This window comes from Micromesistius poutassou (genome assembly GCF_964030765.1).
Source record: "Micromesistius poutassou genome assembly, chromosome: 8".
Classification (NCBI taxonomy): domain Eukaryota; kingdom Metazoa; phylum Chordata; class Actinopteri; order Gadiformes; family Gadidae; genus Micromesistius; species Micromesistius poutassou.
This window is the reverse complement of record NC_140278.1, coordinates 20,702,024-20,717,509: the sequence shown is the minus strand read 5'-3', so window position 1 is coordinate 20,717,509 and position 15,486 is coordinate 20,702,024. Positions and strand designations below refer to the sequence as shown.

Sequence of the window (15,486 nt, the reverse complement as noted above, 5' to 3'; positions counted from 1 at the left end):
TGAATTCAATAATTTATGTATGATAGGAATGCCTCGTTTAGGCATTCATATTCATGTGAATTAACACATACGTGTGAATAATTCTGTTATTATCAATAATCTGGGTTTGGGTTAGGGTTAGTGCACTCATCGCCTCGCCCACTGGAGGTCGCTGTTACTCAGAGGAGAGGACCACCAGGCTGGAGCCTGACGAAGCATTGGCCGCTCACACTTTAGGAGGCGCTGGAAGTCCTTTAGTTCATCCCCACGTTCACAGATTATCTGCTCAGTGCAGCAGTCCCGTCAGCACCTGAACCGCCGTAATCCCTTTGGAAAGGGTTTTGGATATTATATATATACACATATATATATATATATATTTATTTATATTTATGGCATTGGATACTGCCCTGCTCAAATCGACAGGGGACGGTGCGGGTCTTAACGGAACCATTTCACAGGCATCCCTCACAAGAAGAGGCATGGGTGTGAGCAAAGTGGACATAAGTAGGCTATGATTCCCCGGAATCCTCTTTAGGAATGGAGCCTTCTCGGAGGTCTAAGGGACCGCAGGGCTGAAGAAGACGTGTCCTCTGGATCGCTCTCCTCCTGCAGACCGTTCTGTGGTTTCGTGGCGCATCGACTCGTTTCCATTAGTTGTGTGTCGCGCTGCATGGCTGCACCATGGCCACGCTAGTGTGCAGGGTCCAGTTCCTGGATGATACCGATCCGTTCAACAGCACCAGCTTCCCCGAGCCTAGCAGACCTCCGCAGTACTCGTTCAGGGAAGAGATTCCTCTGATCAACCAGATCGCTGGAGTTCACAGGCTTCTCAAAGCCCCTCATAAGGTATGTTCCTCTCCTGGCTGATTTAAACCTAATGTTTAACCTAAAGTGAGGGATTCACTTTGTTATTGATTACAGGACACTTTGCCATTGATGTGATACAATACAGTAAGGTACACCCAGGGGTAGGCCCACGAGTCTTTCTGTAACAGTAATATCAGCTCTTGGGGAGCGGGACGCTGCGGGGGGTCCAGAATGAGGTCCGGATGTCAATCAGTAATCAGCCAATCAATCAGTGGAGCGGATTAATGTTTACCAGAAGCTCTGCCTCCCTCTCCGTGTGGAGTTGTGTTTGCGTGTTTCTGTGGCTTGTAATATTTTATTCATTTGTTTAAACATATGTTTTCTCAATATTGTTTCTGTTCATAAATAGTTTTTCCATTGTTGGTGTTTTTGAGCATTGGGATAGGATGAGGCATGTACTGTTACAGGTGAGGTTAAGACTGCGTCTCACCTGAAAGGCTGACGGTAAACACCGGTCTGGCCATGATAGACTGGGACAGGACAGACCGTTAAAGGTGAAGTGAAGACCACGTCTCACCTGATAGGCCGGGACAGACCACGTCTCACCTGATAGGCCGGGACAGACCACGTCTCACCTGATAGGCCGGGACAGACTGTTAAAGGTGAGGATAGTCACAGCAACCTCAGGAAGATCCGGGTACCACAAGCCAGGCTCTCTCCCTCCCTCTCTCTCTCTCTCTCTCTCTCTCTCTCTCTCTCTCTCTCTCTCCTCTCTCTCTCTCTCTCTCTCTCTCTCTCTCTCGCTCTCTCTCTCTCTCTCTCTCTCTCTCTCCCCTCTGATCAGCATGGGATGGCAAACATTCCACCATAGAGAGAGGAAGGGGAGGGAGTGGAGAGAGAGAGAGAGAGCGAGAGAGAGAGCGAGAGAGAGAGAGAGAGAGAGAGAGAGAGAGAGAGAGAGAGAGAGAGAGAGAGAGAGAGAAGGGGGGGAAAGCAGACAGAATGAACAGACTAACAAAAGGCTCGCGGTGCTCTGAGAGTAGAGGAGGAGGGCCCAGGTGAGGGGGGGGGGGGGGGGGTGGCTCAGCGCTCGCTCCAGGGGGATGGAGCTGTACGCCGGTGGCTGTCCCCGTCCGTCCGTCAGACCAGGGGTGTGGACGGACGTACACCTCCAGGCCACTGGGCGGACCGGCCCCTCCCCGCCCCGCCCCCCCGCCCCCCTGCCCCCCGCTCGGCCGTCTCAGCGGGGGTTTTAGGAAGCTTGGTTTAGGCGGGTATAAATAGGACAGGCTGCACATGGTGGCCTGGGGGCCGACGCAGCAGCCGTCAGCTGTCCCCAGGGCCAGGGTCCCCTGAACCCGGGGGCCAGGGCCAGGGCCTGGTCCCCTGGTCCCCTGAACCAGGGTCTGGTCCCCTGAACCAGGGCCTGGTCCCCTGGTCCCCTCTGAACCAGGGCCTGGTCCCCTGAACCAGGGCCTGGTCCCCTGAACCCGGGGCCAGGGCCAGGGTCTGGTCCCCTGGTCCCCTGAACCAGGGCCTGGTCCCCTGGTCCCCTGAACCCGGGGCCAGGGCCAGGGTCCCCTGAACCAGGGTCTGGTCCCCTGAACCAGGGTCTGGTCCCCTGGTCCCCTGAACCAGGGTCTGGTCCCCTTAACCCCGGGCCTGGTCCCCTGAACCAGGGCCTGGTCCCCTGAATCAGGGCCTGGTCCCCTGAACCAGGGTCTGGTCCCCTTAACCCCGGGTCTGGTCCCCTGAACCCGTCTCTTCAGCTGCATGGCAGTGGGCTGGAGGGCTGGAGGGCTGGAGGGCTGAAGGGCTGGAGGGCTGGAGGGCTGGAGGGCTGGAGGGCTGAAGGGCTGGAGGGCTGGAGGGCTGGAGGGCTGGAGGGCTGAAGGGCTGAAGGGCTGGAGGGCTGAAGGGCTGGAGGGCTGGAGGGCTGGAGGGCTGGAGGGCTGGAGGGCTGGAGGGCTAGCGACGAGCGCTAACTCTCTCTCCTTGCACTCTGAGCTCGTTAGCCCTACGGTGATTCATCCGAGATCTGGGAAAGTGCAAAACAAAAGTGGTCGTCTATGTTCTACTGACTGGTTTCTGCCATGTCACCGTGCACTGACTGGTTTCTGCCATGTCACCGTGCACTGACTGGTTTCTGCCATGTCACCGTGTACTGACTGGTCACTGCCATGTCACCGTATGTATCAGTGTAGGTCTGCTTACTGACTGTCTATGCAGTGTAGGTCTGCTTACTGACTGTCTATGCAGTGTAGGTCTGCTTACTGACTGTCTATGCAGTGTAGGTCTGCTTAATACTGACTATCTATGCAGTGTAGGTCTGCTTACTGACTGTCTAATGCAGTGTAGGTCTGCTTACTGACTGTCTAATGCAGTGTAGGTCTGCTTACTGACTGTCTATGCAGTGTAGGTCTGCTTAATACTGACTGTCTATGCAGTGTAGGTCTGCTTACTGACTGTCTATGCAGTGTAGGTCTGCTTACTGACTGTCTAATGCAGTGTAGGTCTGCTTACTGACTGTCTAATGCAGTGTAGGTCTGCTTACTGACTGTCTAATGCAGTGTAGGTCTGCTTACTGACTGTCTATGCAGTGTAGGTCTGCTTACTGACTGTCTAATGCAGTGTAGGTCTGCTTACTGACTGTCTATGCAGTGTAGGTCTGCTTACTGACTGTCTATGCAGTGTAGGTCTGCTTACTGACTGTCTAATGCAGTGTAGGTCTGCTTACTGACTGTCTATGCAGTGTAGGTCTGCTTACTGACTGTCTAATGCAGTGTAGGTCTGCTTACTGACTGTCTAATGCAGTGTAGGTCTGCTTACTGACTGTCTATGCAGTGTAGGTCTGCTTACTGACTGTCTAATGCAGTGTAGGTCTGCTTACTGACTGTCTAATGCAGTGTAGGTCTCCTATAGCTCAGCAGCTCGGCCACAGATCGGTCGCTGTGCTCCTCTCTCGATGGAAACTATGACGGGGCTCTTTCCGCCTCAGCCCCTCAATATAAATGAGTTATGGTCCTTTGAACGCAGACTGCTGATCACAGATGTGAGGGCCGCTAGCGTAGGATGTTTTTTGAACTTGAAATATTAAATACAACAGCACTTGCTGATTCCGTGGTACAATGGACTGGATGTCCTCCTCTGCATGAGAGGCAGGCCCTGGCCCTGCTGCAGTCGAGCCAGAGGACGGTCGGTCCCCCTGGTCTGGACGGCCTCCCAGAGCCTTCTCTGGCACCGACGCCTTCCTGCAAAATATTCGGAGGAAATTACGGCGTTCCATAATGAGAAGTTCTGCTAAATGCTGTAAAATACCGGTCTGTCCATCATTCCTGTCAAAGGACGGCTGAATTCCTCTACTCGTTGTTATGTGGGCTTGCGGCTCCCCTGGTCTGACTGTGTTCTGTGGTGTGATTGCTGCACACACATCCACACACACACACACACACACACACACACACACACACACACACACACACACACACACACACACACACACAGCACAACTTGGCTGTAGTAAACCGTTACAGCCTCACCCACGTGCGTGGGTGACTCAGATCCATACGTTCTGCTCGTGGTTCCTCTGTCATGCGTGCCGTGTACTCCAATAAGAGCTGCTTTGGAATGAGACCACAACTTAGAACAATACACTTTCGCTTTAATTCTTTAAAGATGTTTACCGTCTGTATCTCTGATTTAACAAGCGATACGTTTACCAGAGCTGCCAATAAAGACCAGTGAAGACCAATAAAGACCGGCCTCCTGCTCCAACAACAATGAAGGAGAGGGGTTGACCTTCCACAGAGGCACACAGAAGATATTTGGAGTGAGATAGGGTTCTGAAATTGAAAATTGCATGGTGTTTATTTTTAGTTCCTCAGGCCAGAGGACCACAGTATGCCGGTCGGCGGCAGAGGCCAGACCCCAGTGTGTGAGCAGAACCTTGTGGTGGGTCCTCTGGACTCGGTTCCCTCGTAGAGCCTCCTCTAGCCCGGGCTCCAGGGCCGCTGGAGGAAGCCACCTCGGTTGACGATGTGGTGGCTGCAGGCAGGGCACTGTCGCTGGATCAGAGCCTGGCCCGGTCGACACGGACACCAGTCAGCTACGTTAGGCTGCAGGACGCATGAGGAAACAAGCGTCCACAATCCAACCTTCAGGTCCAACTCTGGACGGATTGATCACCGATCAGACGGGTGATTGGATGGATTTGTTGTGAACGAGTCCATCTGGGTCTTTCTGTCGACCTTTACCGTGGCCCATGAGAGGTGTGGCCGGCTGGGTTCTGGCAGACGGCCTCGTCCCAACCGTGAGCCGGAAAAGCCTTTCTTTGGATCCTCGTTTGGCTAATTACTAGTTCCAGCTCGGCTGCGGGGTTTAACTGTTGCTGTTTACTTCAGGTCGTCACACGGCAGGAAGAGGTCACAACGCTCGGACGCGCAAAGGACAAGAGGGGAGAAGAGAACCCAGACGAAAAGGGGCTGCTTCAACATGAGGGTTCGGTGTCAGCACTACAAGTGCCCTGATACACAACCTGGCTACACAACACTGTTCTCAACCCTCGTTGTCGTACAGCGGCTCTCCGTGAGCTGTCCCACCCTCGGGACGGCGGCACGGAGGAGAGCGGCACGGAGACGGCAGCGTCCCGCCTCTGAGCCGGTGCTAGACGTCCGGCTCCGGCTGGTGGCGCGTTCCTCCCCCCCCTTTTTGGTTGTGGTGTTTTCGCCGGCCGTGGACCGTGAGCCCTCGCTCTGCTCTCTCATGTCTGGTTCTTTATGAGCCTCTCTCCGTCTGAATACCTCCTTTAATCTGGCAAAACACTCGGCTCCCACACTCCTCCTCCCGCTTCCCGGGCCTCGGGTTCGGTCCTTGTGGCTTTTCGCTTATTCTGCGTCCTCTTCCCCTGCCCCCCCCCAGTCTGACATGCCATCGTCCCCGCCGTGCGGACGGGGCCGCGCTGAGTGGGCCCGCGGCTCATGTCATCAGAATGTGTTTTTAGTTTAAAACGGGTCGTAAAATTATAAAAGAAAGCGTTCAGAATGAGACTGCCTCCTTTTACTGTGAGTGAGTTAGTTAGTGCTCAGAGGGTTGGTTAGTGCTCAGAGGGTTAGTTAGTGCTCAGAGGGTTGGTTAGTGCTAGGAGGGTTGGTTAGTGCTCAGAGGGTTAGTTAGTGCTCAGAGGGTTGGTTAGTGCTAGGAGGGTTGGTTAGTGCTCAGAGGGTTAGTTAGTGCTCAGAGGGTTGGTTAGTGCTAGGAGGGTTAGTTAGTGCTCAGAGGGTTAGTTAGTGCTCAGAGGGTTAGTTAGTGCTCAGAGGGTTGGTTACTGCTAGGAGGGTTAGTTAGTGCTCAGAGGGTTGGTTAGTGCTAGGAGGGTTAGTTAGTGCTCAGAGGGTTGGTTAGTGCTCAGAGGGTTGGTTAGTGCTAGGAGGGTTAGTTAGTGCTCAGAGGGTTAGTTAGTGCTAGGAGGGTTAGTTAGTGCTCAGAGGGTTGGTTAGTGCTAGGAGGGTTAGTTAGTGCTCAGAGGGTTAGTTAGTGCTCAGAGGGTTGGTTAGTGCTCAGAGGGTTGGTTAGTGCTCAGAGGGTTGGTTAGTGCTCAGAAGGTTGGTTAGTGCTAGGAGGGTTAGTTACTGCTAGGAGGGTTGGTTAGTGCTAGGAGGGTTGGTTAGTGCTCAGAGGGTTAGTTACTGCTAGGAGGGTTAGTTAGTGCTAGGAGGGTTAGTTAGTGCTAGGAGGGTTAGTTACTGCTAGGAGGGTTAGTTAGTGCTCAGAGGGTTAGTTAGTGCTCAGAGGGTTGGTTAGTGCTAGGAGGGTTAGTTAGTGCTCAGAGGGTTGGTTACTGCTAGGAGGGTTAGTTAGTGCTCAGAGGGTTGGTTAGTGCTAGGAGGGTTAGTTAGTGCTCAGAGGGTTAGTTAGTGCTAGGAGGGTTAGTTAGTGCTCAGAGGGTTGGTTACTGCTAGGAGGGTTAGTTAGTGCTCAGAGGGTTGGTTACTGCTAGGAGGGTTAGTTAGTGCTCAGAGGGTTGGTTACTGCTAGGAGGGTTAGTTACTGCTAGGAGGGTTGGTTAGTGCTAGGAGGGTTAGTTAGTGCTCAGAGGGTTAGTTAGTGCTCAGAGGGTTGGTTAGTGCTAGGAGGGTTAGTTAGTGCTCAGAGGGTTAGTTAGTGCTCAGAGGGTTGGTTAGTGCTAGGAGGGTTAGTTAGAGAGAGAGGACGAGGGAGCGAGTCAGACCTGGGGACAACAGAATGAGGATTGTCTTCACCAGCAGATGTTTCCTCTCAGTGCTGTGGAGTAGAACAAGCAGAGCGATTATACACATCAAAGCATTCTGTGCACTGATGTCTTTCTCAGCTTCTCCACCAAATTCAATCAAGTCCCGGGTAGATGGACCCTGACGCTGGCCCGGGCGCCAAAGTATTTTACAAAACACTGCCATCACGATTCTAATGATTATGGGAGTTTGATGTTTCCCAATAATAGCCCTAAACGAGGACAATGTAACCACAATAGTAAAACAATATTATTGCAAAGACGGAGACGTGCTCTCAGTGGATGAGAGGGGCGCCCCGTGCACGTTGGAGGACACGTGCGCGTGAAGAGGGGGACACCGTGCACGTGAAGAGGGGGACACCGTGCACGTGAAGAGGACACCGTGCACGTGAAGAGGGGGACACCGTGCACGTGAAGAGGGGGACACCGTGCACGTGAAGAGGACACCGTGCACGTGAAGAGGGGGACACCGTGCACGTGAAGGGGACACCGTGCACGTGAAGAGGGGGACACCGTGCACGTTAGGAGACACCGTGCACGTGAAGAGGGGGACACCGTGCACGTGAAGAGGGGGACACCGTGCACGTTAGGAGACACCGTGCACGTGAAGAGGGCCAGGGCCCCACCCAAGGCCAGGGCCCCACTCCTGGCCCGCTTAAGGCTCTCTGGCTCCGGTCCTCAGCTCTACCGTCTGCTGAGGGTTTGACTCTTAACAGGATCGGGGTATAAATAGGTTAATCTCCCCTGACCGGTGAGTCCTTAAAGCAGTGGATCCCTCAGCCAGGAGAGTGGAGCCCAAATGACCGCCGGTCTCCTGGGTCTGTCCTGTGATCTTGTATCTCCAGACTGTATATATATATATATATACGCCGTACATACAGTGCATTGTAACTCTGTGTCTCGCCTCTGTATGTATGTACGTTGTATGCGTTAGTGTCTCAGAGAGTTTGAGCTGGAAATCAGCCTTCAGCTTTGAGCCAGGTCTGCCGTCAGACCTGAGAGGCTGGTCCTTGAGTCTGACCTCTGAGACGAGGGCGGCAGCAGCACCGGCTAGTGGACTGATGACCTTGAGCTACACGAAGGGGTCTTGCTTGTGACATCGTGAACGGACTCGTAAGGGGCCAACTCAACAGAGGCCACCGAGGAGAGAGCTCATCCAGACCTTGAGTCAGGATTACCTGATCTGTTTGAGTCACACCCACTTCAACATATTAAGGTGTTTTTAACGTCCATACAAAAACGCAATAATGTCCTTCTACAAAAAGGAAAATGACAAAAAAAAAAGGTTTTTCTCGTCCTCTGGGGGGCTAGGGTTGGGGGGGGGGGGGTCATAAATATATGGCCTGTTAAACCCTTTGAGACTGTACCTGTGATTTAAATGAATTGAATCGACGATATGAACTTTATAAATTGGCCCAACCCTAACGATCGCCCTGTTGCAGGTGGTCACTCAGTGATCAATCGGTAATCAATCGGTAATCAATACGTCCTCTCTCCGCCTCCAGCTGGATGACTGCGCCCTGCAGCTGTCCCACAATGGGAGCTACCTGGACCTGGACTCCACGCTGGCCGAGCAGAGGGACGAGCTGGAGGGCTTCCAGGTGGACGGAGGGTGAGACCCCTCTCTGGCTCCCGTCTGCCCGTCTGTCTGTCTGTCTGTCTGTCTGATATGTCTGTCTGTCTGATATGTCTGTCTGTCTGATATCAGTCAGTCTGTCTCTTCTATTGCTTTTACAGTATCTCTGTCTGTCTGTCTTTCTATCTGCTGTCTTTCTACCTATGTGTGTCTGTCTCTTTTACAGTATCTCTGTCTGTCTGTCTGTCTGTCTGTCTGTCTTTGTCTCTTTTACAGTATCTCTGTCTGTCTGTCTGTCTGTCTGTCTGTCTGTCTGTCTGTCTGTCTGATATGTCTGTCTGTCTCTTCTATCGCTTTAACAGTATCTCTGTCTGTCTGTCTTTCTATCTGCTCGCTGTTTGTCTGTCTGATATGTCTGTCTGTCTCTTCTATCGCTTTAACAGTATCTCTGTCTGTCTGTCTTTCTATCTGCTCGCTGTTTGTCTGTCTGTCTGATATGTCTGTCTGTCTGATAAGTGTGTCTGTCTCTTCTATGGCTTTAACAGTATCTCTGTCTGTCTGTCTTCCTGTCTACCTGTCTGTCCCTCTCTGTGTTTTTCCTCTGACCCGTATGTCTGGTCACTTGAAGAGCGACTGAATGCCAGGACACCCTGTGCAGGAGTCAAAGGTAAACGCTCCTAGTGGGAAGGTTGTCGTATGTTCTGTGCCCTCCTGGTTCTACAACAAGAAGACCCGTCCCTAAGAGTTATTAATAACCCATGTTGATCACTCAGAACTCTGAACCCGTTTTGTTAGAGAGAGAGATCGGTTTAGCGCGTCTCTCTGATTGAACAGGCGTTCACGGCCGGCTCAGCGAGCCGGATGAGTTACAGATGCCGCGGTGGATCTGCTCGCTCTCTGCAGGATTACTTCTTAGAGAAGAGCACGAACGAAAAGATGGAAAGACAGCAAATCATTTTGGCAGCACGAGTCTGTTTGTTATGCTTCAAATTCACTAAGAGTTACAATATGCAAGATTTAGGATTTCAAGCTCGCCCCAGACATAATGTTATAAATACCCCCCCGCCCCCCACCCCCCCCCCCCCCCCCTTTGCTACTGCATACTGCACATTTAATACATCAAAACGATTCATCACTATATGGACTCTATATCTGTTCTTTGTTGAATCATCCATTGAATTTGTTAATAATAAATGAAGCGCCAGCAATTGTGTATCACTTCACTTGTGCTTCATTTGTTATTAGTTAATTAAATACGTTGACTCCTCCACTGGACGCATCGTTAATAAATAAACCATTTCATTGACTACACATCAAGAGGTCGTACTTATGAAAGTCATTATGTGTCCCATCATCTTCCCTGGAGCCAGGTGTGACTGTTGTTAAGGTAGTCTGGCGTCCATCCATTTTGGCCTCTTAGATACCCATAGTCTGCCCGGCCAAACAGGTCATCGAACCCCTATAAATGGTAAATGTACTGCGTTTATACCGCGCTTTTCTAACCAGTGGCCACTCAAAGCGCTATCACCCAATATTCACCCATTCACGCACACGTTCACACACCGACGGCGGAGTCAAACCACGCAGGGCGACAGCCAGCGGGTCAGGGAGCAGTCAGGGTTAGAGGGCGTCTCGCTCAGGGGACACCTCCACACTCACAGCTAGGAGGAGGAGGAGGAGCCGGGGATCGAACCAGCAACCCTTCCGGTTACCAGCGCAAAAACCCGCTCTACCTCCTGAACCTCCATGCAGCACGGAGTGATCCCTCAGCACCTTGTTCAGATGTAACCCCAACACAGGCTCACTCACACTCACTAAAACACCCACGGCGGCGGCGGCGCCACACGTAGCCGACGTACACCGGGGGTTCAAACCGACGCACCGGCTCTGAAGCGTTACCCCCTCGGAACCTGGCGCCGCAGCGGGGAGCGGTTATAAAAAAAAACAACCTTTCTTCGCCCCGTGTTTCGTTGCCTTATATGGGCGGGGGGGGTCAGTGGTGCGCGGAGTTGGCGTTGGCGTTGGCTCGCGCTGCGAACACGTTGATGGCTGATGTCAGAGCCGGCGGGTTGGCACGGCGAGCCCTCTCGGCTCAGACCACAAATACCCCTGGATTTATTTGCCTACGCTGGAATTTACAAACTGCTCCACACCGGCTCGTGTGTTTTCTGCGGAGCGGTGCGAGCAGCGAGCGGCGATGGTTTCCCCCCCCCCCCCCCCCCCCCCGCGGTTCTGAGACGGTTCTCATGAGAACGTCTAGTGAGCGGGCTGAGAGAGAGTGGTCGTCTGGTTCTCCTCCGGTTCTGAGACGCGGCCGTGAGGTGAGAGTGGTCGTCTGGTTCTCCTCCGGTCCTGAGACGGACCGTGAGGTGAGAGTGGTCGTCTGGTTCTCCTCCGGTTCTGAGACGGACCGTGAGGTGAGAGTGGTCGTCTGGTTCTCCGGTCGGTTCTGAGACGGACCGTGAGGTGAGAGTGGTCGTCTGGTTCTCCTCCGGTTCTGAGACGGACCGTGAGGTGAGAGTGGTCGTCTGGTTCTCCGGTTCTGAGACGCGGCCGTGAGGTGAGAGTGGTCGTCTGGTTCTCCGGTTCTGAGACGCGGCCCTCAGCTAGGGCTCTCCGCCAACTGGCTGCAGCCGGTTTAAACGTGTGCCATTAAAACCAGCGCTGTCTCCCAGTGGTTCCCCCCCCCCCCCCCCCCCCCCCAGTGCCGCTGTGGGAGAGGGCTGATGAGGGGATGGGAGGGGGGGGGGGGGGGGGGGTGACCATTATTCTGTGATAACACGTCATTCATTAGTCGTTGGCCTGTTCCCCTGCTGTGGTTTATGGCGTTGATCACCTGATATCGCGCCCCCTCCCCCCTCCCCCACCCCCCTCCCCCCCCGCCTAGACGGGTTTGTTGGACGATCGCTGAGATTTAAATGAGAGGTTGATGAGGCAGTTCACCTTTCATTGTAACTCTGTGTCTCACCTCGGCTTCTACTGGATGAGGTCATCCCTCACTCGCCCCTCATCGGGGGGGTAGCCTCGTTCACCCTGCTGGGTTCTCCTGTGATTGTAAACGTCTTTTGCTACGAGCCAACGCAGGCTATGAGCTCTTCAGCCTCATCGGATTGTTCTTAAAGGTTTGTCGTCGCTTGTTCGCTCCTGTTTTGTTCAATTAGTCGCGTGAAGGATTTCCTAAACAAGCTCCTCAGACCTGGTCCGGTCCAGAACCAGTTTAGGGCACAAGCACGCTAGCTAAAACCAGTGGAACCATTCCAATTTGAAAAAGGTCGGACCTTTACATCCACGCACACCCCATTTATTTTTTATCAAACCTTTATTTAACCAGGTAAAAGTCTAATTGACACAAAAACCTTTTGTGTTAAACAAACAGATACATTCAGGGCGTATTCACACCAGGAAAGTCCTTTAGTTTGCTCTCTTTGGTCCGGACCAAAATACAAAGTTTATTTTTGGTTTGGTCCGGTACCTTTTCACATTGCAATTTTCGCAACAGTCCCAGAATTTGACAACAAACCCACATGTGTCCAAAGATTGTTCAATCATTGGACAACAAGGTCTGGGGCGGGGTAAAGCGTCAAATAAAAAAAAGGGGGGGGGGAAGCGCCGGTGAAAGTCAACAATCATGGATACCCAGCGTGATATCCGTTGATCTGTGGACCGGTCGAACTACTTCTCCCTCATCCTCATCCAATGGGTTAAATGCATCAGCATTTTTATGTGTGTTTTCCAGCATACTTTTTACGTGCTTTCGTCGGACCGTCGGGTGAAAATTAAATTGGATATCGCACCCAAATCTCAAACAATACGAAAGAACAAAAAATGAATCAAACATTAATTCCCATAATGCGCGCGACTGAGCGGGTGCCTGTGACGTCCAATGAGGCGTATGATTTTTAGAACTGGATCGGGCCGAGGTGTGTTCGCTTTCACATCTCAAGCGAACCGCACCAGGGTTCGTTGGGAAGCGAACCGAGACCACCTCTCTGGCTGGGTCTCGATCCGACTGTTTGGTCCGCACCAGAGTTCGATGGTTTGTATTCACACCAGCCCAGAAGGTCCGCACCAGCGATTTTTTTGGTTTGGTTCGAACCAAACAAGGCAGGTGTGAATACGCCTTTAGATTTCATACAAACAAGTCCACAATTATCACACAATTAAAAGACAGTTTTGGAATTTTATAGATGGCAAATTAAACACAGGGACAAGTTACAATACCTCCACGTTCTAGGTCTTTCTAAGATCTCGCATCCTAAACACTAAAGTCAGCTTGCATCCGAGTGTGAATGACATCACTGACCGGTGAGGGGGAGTTCCACACAGACGGAACTGTCCAATCAGATCAGAGCATGAGTATCTGAGGACCGGGCTGAGGGGCCCTCATCACCACACCACGTCATGAACTACAGGGGGCCTTCAGACCCTGGGACCCCCACACCACCCGTCGCCACCCCCCCCCCGTCCCGTCACAGGGTCGGGCTGAGCGATGTCCCAGTGGGTCTGGGAACTGAGCCTGATCCGTAAGGCTGGTGTTCAGATGATACATCACCCGTGTGACTCCCGGTGTGTGTGTGTGTGTGTGTGTGTGTGTGTGTGTGTGTGTGTGTGTGTGTGTGTGTGTGTGTGTGTGTGTGTGTGTGTGTGTGTGTGTGTTAGTGACATGGTAATAGTTTCAGCCTGCTAAAGGCTGATTCGGCCTTCATATCTACTCAATCTAATATGATTTACAATTCACATAGTAGGCATATTTCAACCCCCCCGAGTCTTATATACACAGTTCTAACTTTATTTGTTGAGTGTATGACGAATATACACACGGTTTATTTGTTGGATTAATATACAGTTATGGCTTTATTTTTCGTATCTATTAAATGTCTCAAGAGTCAAATTCCAGAAGGCTGCTTTCCATATTTTCCTATCCTGTTAACTTTTTCCTACTGCCCATATATTGTTTTATTGTTGGTGAGTTTAATGTCTATGGACCCTGAGGGACAGGGTCGGAGGTTAAACTAACCAAGGATTGTTTACGGAAACAGAAAGTGCAACTTTAACTCCAGATGAGGGTAGGAGGGAAGTCGAAGGATAATATTAACAGACAGCGAAGTACAACTTTATCATTCTTTACCGTGTGTATGTGTGTGTGTGTGTGTGTGTGTGTGTGTGTGTTTGCCTGCACATGTCAAGTTGAGAGTTTTGAGTCAAATGTTAGCCTTTCCATCCCAACTCGTTCTCCAAGGAACATTGGCCCAGCGAATAGTCTAAAGAACCAGAACTTAAGAAGAACACTATCAGTCTGTAAAGAAGCAGAACCTACAGAGCAGTATGAGCTCTGCTGCTCAGCAGGAGTGCTGCTCTAGAAGTGCTGATCCAGGGGCCATGCACCAGGCCTTTATTTATGCAATTAATTGGCCACCGAGGGGAAGCACTGGTTTGACTGGTTTCCAACTATGAAGTAAACCTGTGTTGCCTTCTCTGCTCCCCACTTCAGTCTCTGTGGAAACACATTATGGGATGTTTCACAATCAGGAGCCCAGGAGTGCTCTGTACTACCACGCATTAACCCTCCCTGGTCGGGGCAACTAGGGTTAAGGTGGAGCTAGGGTTAAGGTTAAGGTGGAGCTAGGGTTAGGGTTAAGGTGTTGAACTAGGGTTAGGGTTAAGGTGGAGCTAGGGTTAGGGTTAAGGTGGAGCTAGGGTTAGGGTTAAGGTGTTGAACTAGGGTTAGGGTTAAGGTGGAGCTAGGGTTAGGGTTAAGGTGGAGCTAGGGTTAGGGTTAAGGTGGAGCTAGGGTTAGGGTTAAGGTGGACCTAGGGTTAGGGTTAAGGTGTTGAACTAGGGTTAGGGTTAAGGTGGAGCTAGGGTTAGGGTTAAGGTGTTGAACTAGGGTTAGGGTTAAGGTGGAGCTAGGGTTAGGGTTAAGGTGGAGCTAGGGTTAGGGTTAAGGTGTTGAACTAGGGTTAGGGTTAAGGTGGAGCTAGGGTTAAGGTTAAGGTGGAGCTAGGGTTAGGGTTAAGGTGTTGAACTAGGGTTAGGGTTAAGGTGGAGCTAGGGTTAGGGTTAAGGTGGAGCTAGGGTTAGGGTTAAGGTGGAGCTAGGGTTAGGGTTAAGATGGAGCTAGGGTTAGGGTTAAGGTGGAGCTAGGGATAGGGTTAAGGTGGAGCTAGGGTTAGGGTTAAGGTGGAGCTAGGGTTAGGGTTAAGGTGACAGAGAGATCTGAGGTCCCATTCTCAGTGATTCCTCTCCCTTGTTGACCCTGTTGGGTCACCAGGGTGTATCATCACATGAATGCTATCATTCAGTTTAATCATTTACTTCACAAATGAGCCAGTCACAACCCTGCTCACATTAATTACCTTACAGTATCAATGTTTCCCCTGTTATAACCCCACACCTCAGGACCGATTGTTGTTTAAACCTTGTTATTTATTTCATTTTCACTACCTCAGGAACCTCTGCACATTGGCACATTTATACTTATAGTCACATTTATTTAATGCACAAGTCACCTACAAACGGACAGTTACATGTATATAGTATGTTTATCTTCATTCTAATAGTTTTTTTATTATATTTGATTTCAAATTGGTAAATTTTATTTGTATATATACTCTTGTTTCTCTCTTTTCCCACTGTACTGCTGGTCACTTGTGAATTTCTCCTAAGGGGTATTAATAAAGGACTATCTGTCTGTCTGTCTGTCTGTCTGTCTATCTGTCTCTCTCTCTCTCTCTCTCTCTCTCTCTCTCTCTCTCTCTCTCTCTCTCTCTCTCTACCTACCTACCTACCTACCTACCTACCTACCTATCTATCTATCTATCTATCTATCTGTCTATTAGTATTAGCACATTTGCTT

The 15,486-nt window shown here is 51.3% G+C and overlaps 1 protein-coding gene across 1 annotated transcript in view; it reads left to right on the top strand.

The window, feature by feature from the left end:
* The first annotated feature begins 458 nt into the window (after window positions 1–458).
* Window positions 459–15,486, top strand: part of LOC311351016 (FH1/FH2 domain-containing protein 3-like) — a 47,981-nt gene continuing 32,953 nt past the window's right edge. Inside the window, 2 exon segments of the mRNA XM_084471099.1 lie at window positions 459–828; window positions 8,560–8,666. Of these exon segments, the coding sequence (XP_084327225.1) occupies window positions 664–828; window positions 8,560–8,666 (272 nt within the window). The 5' untranslated portion in view covers window positions 459–663.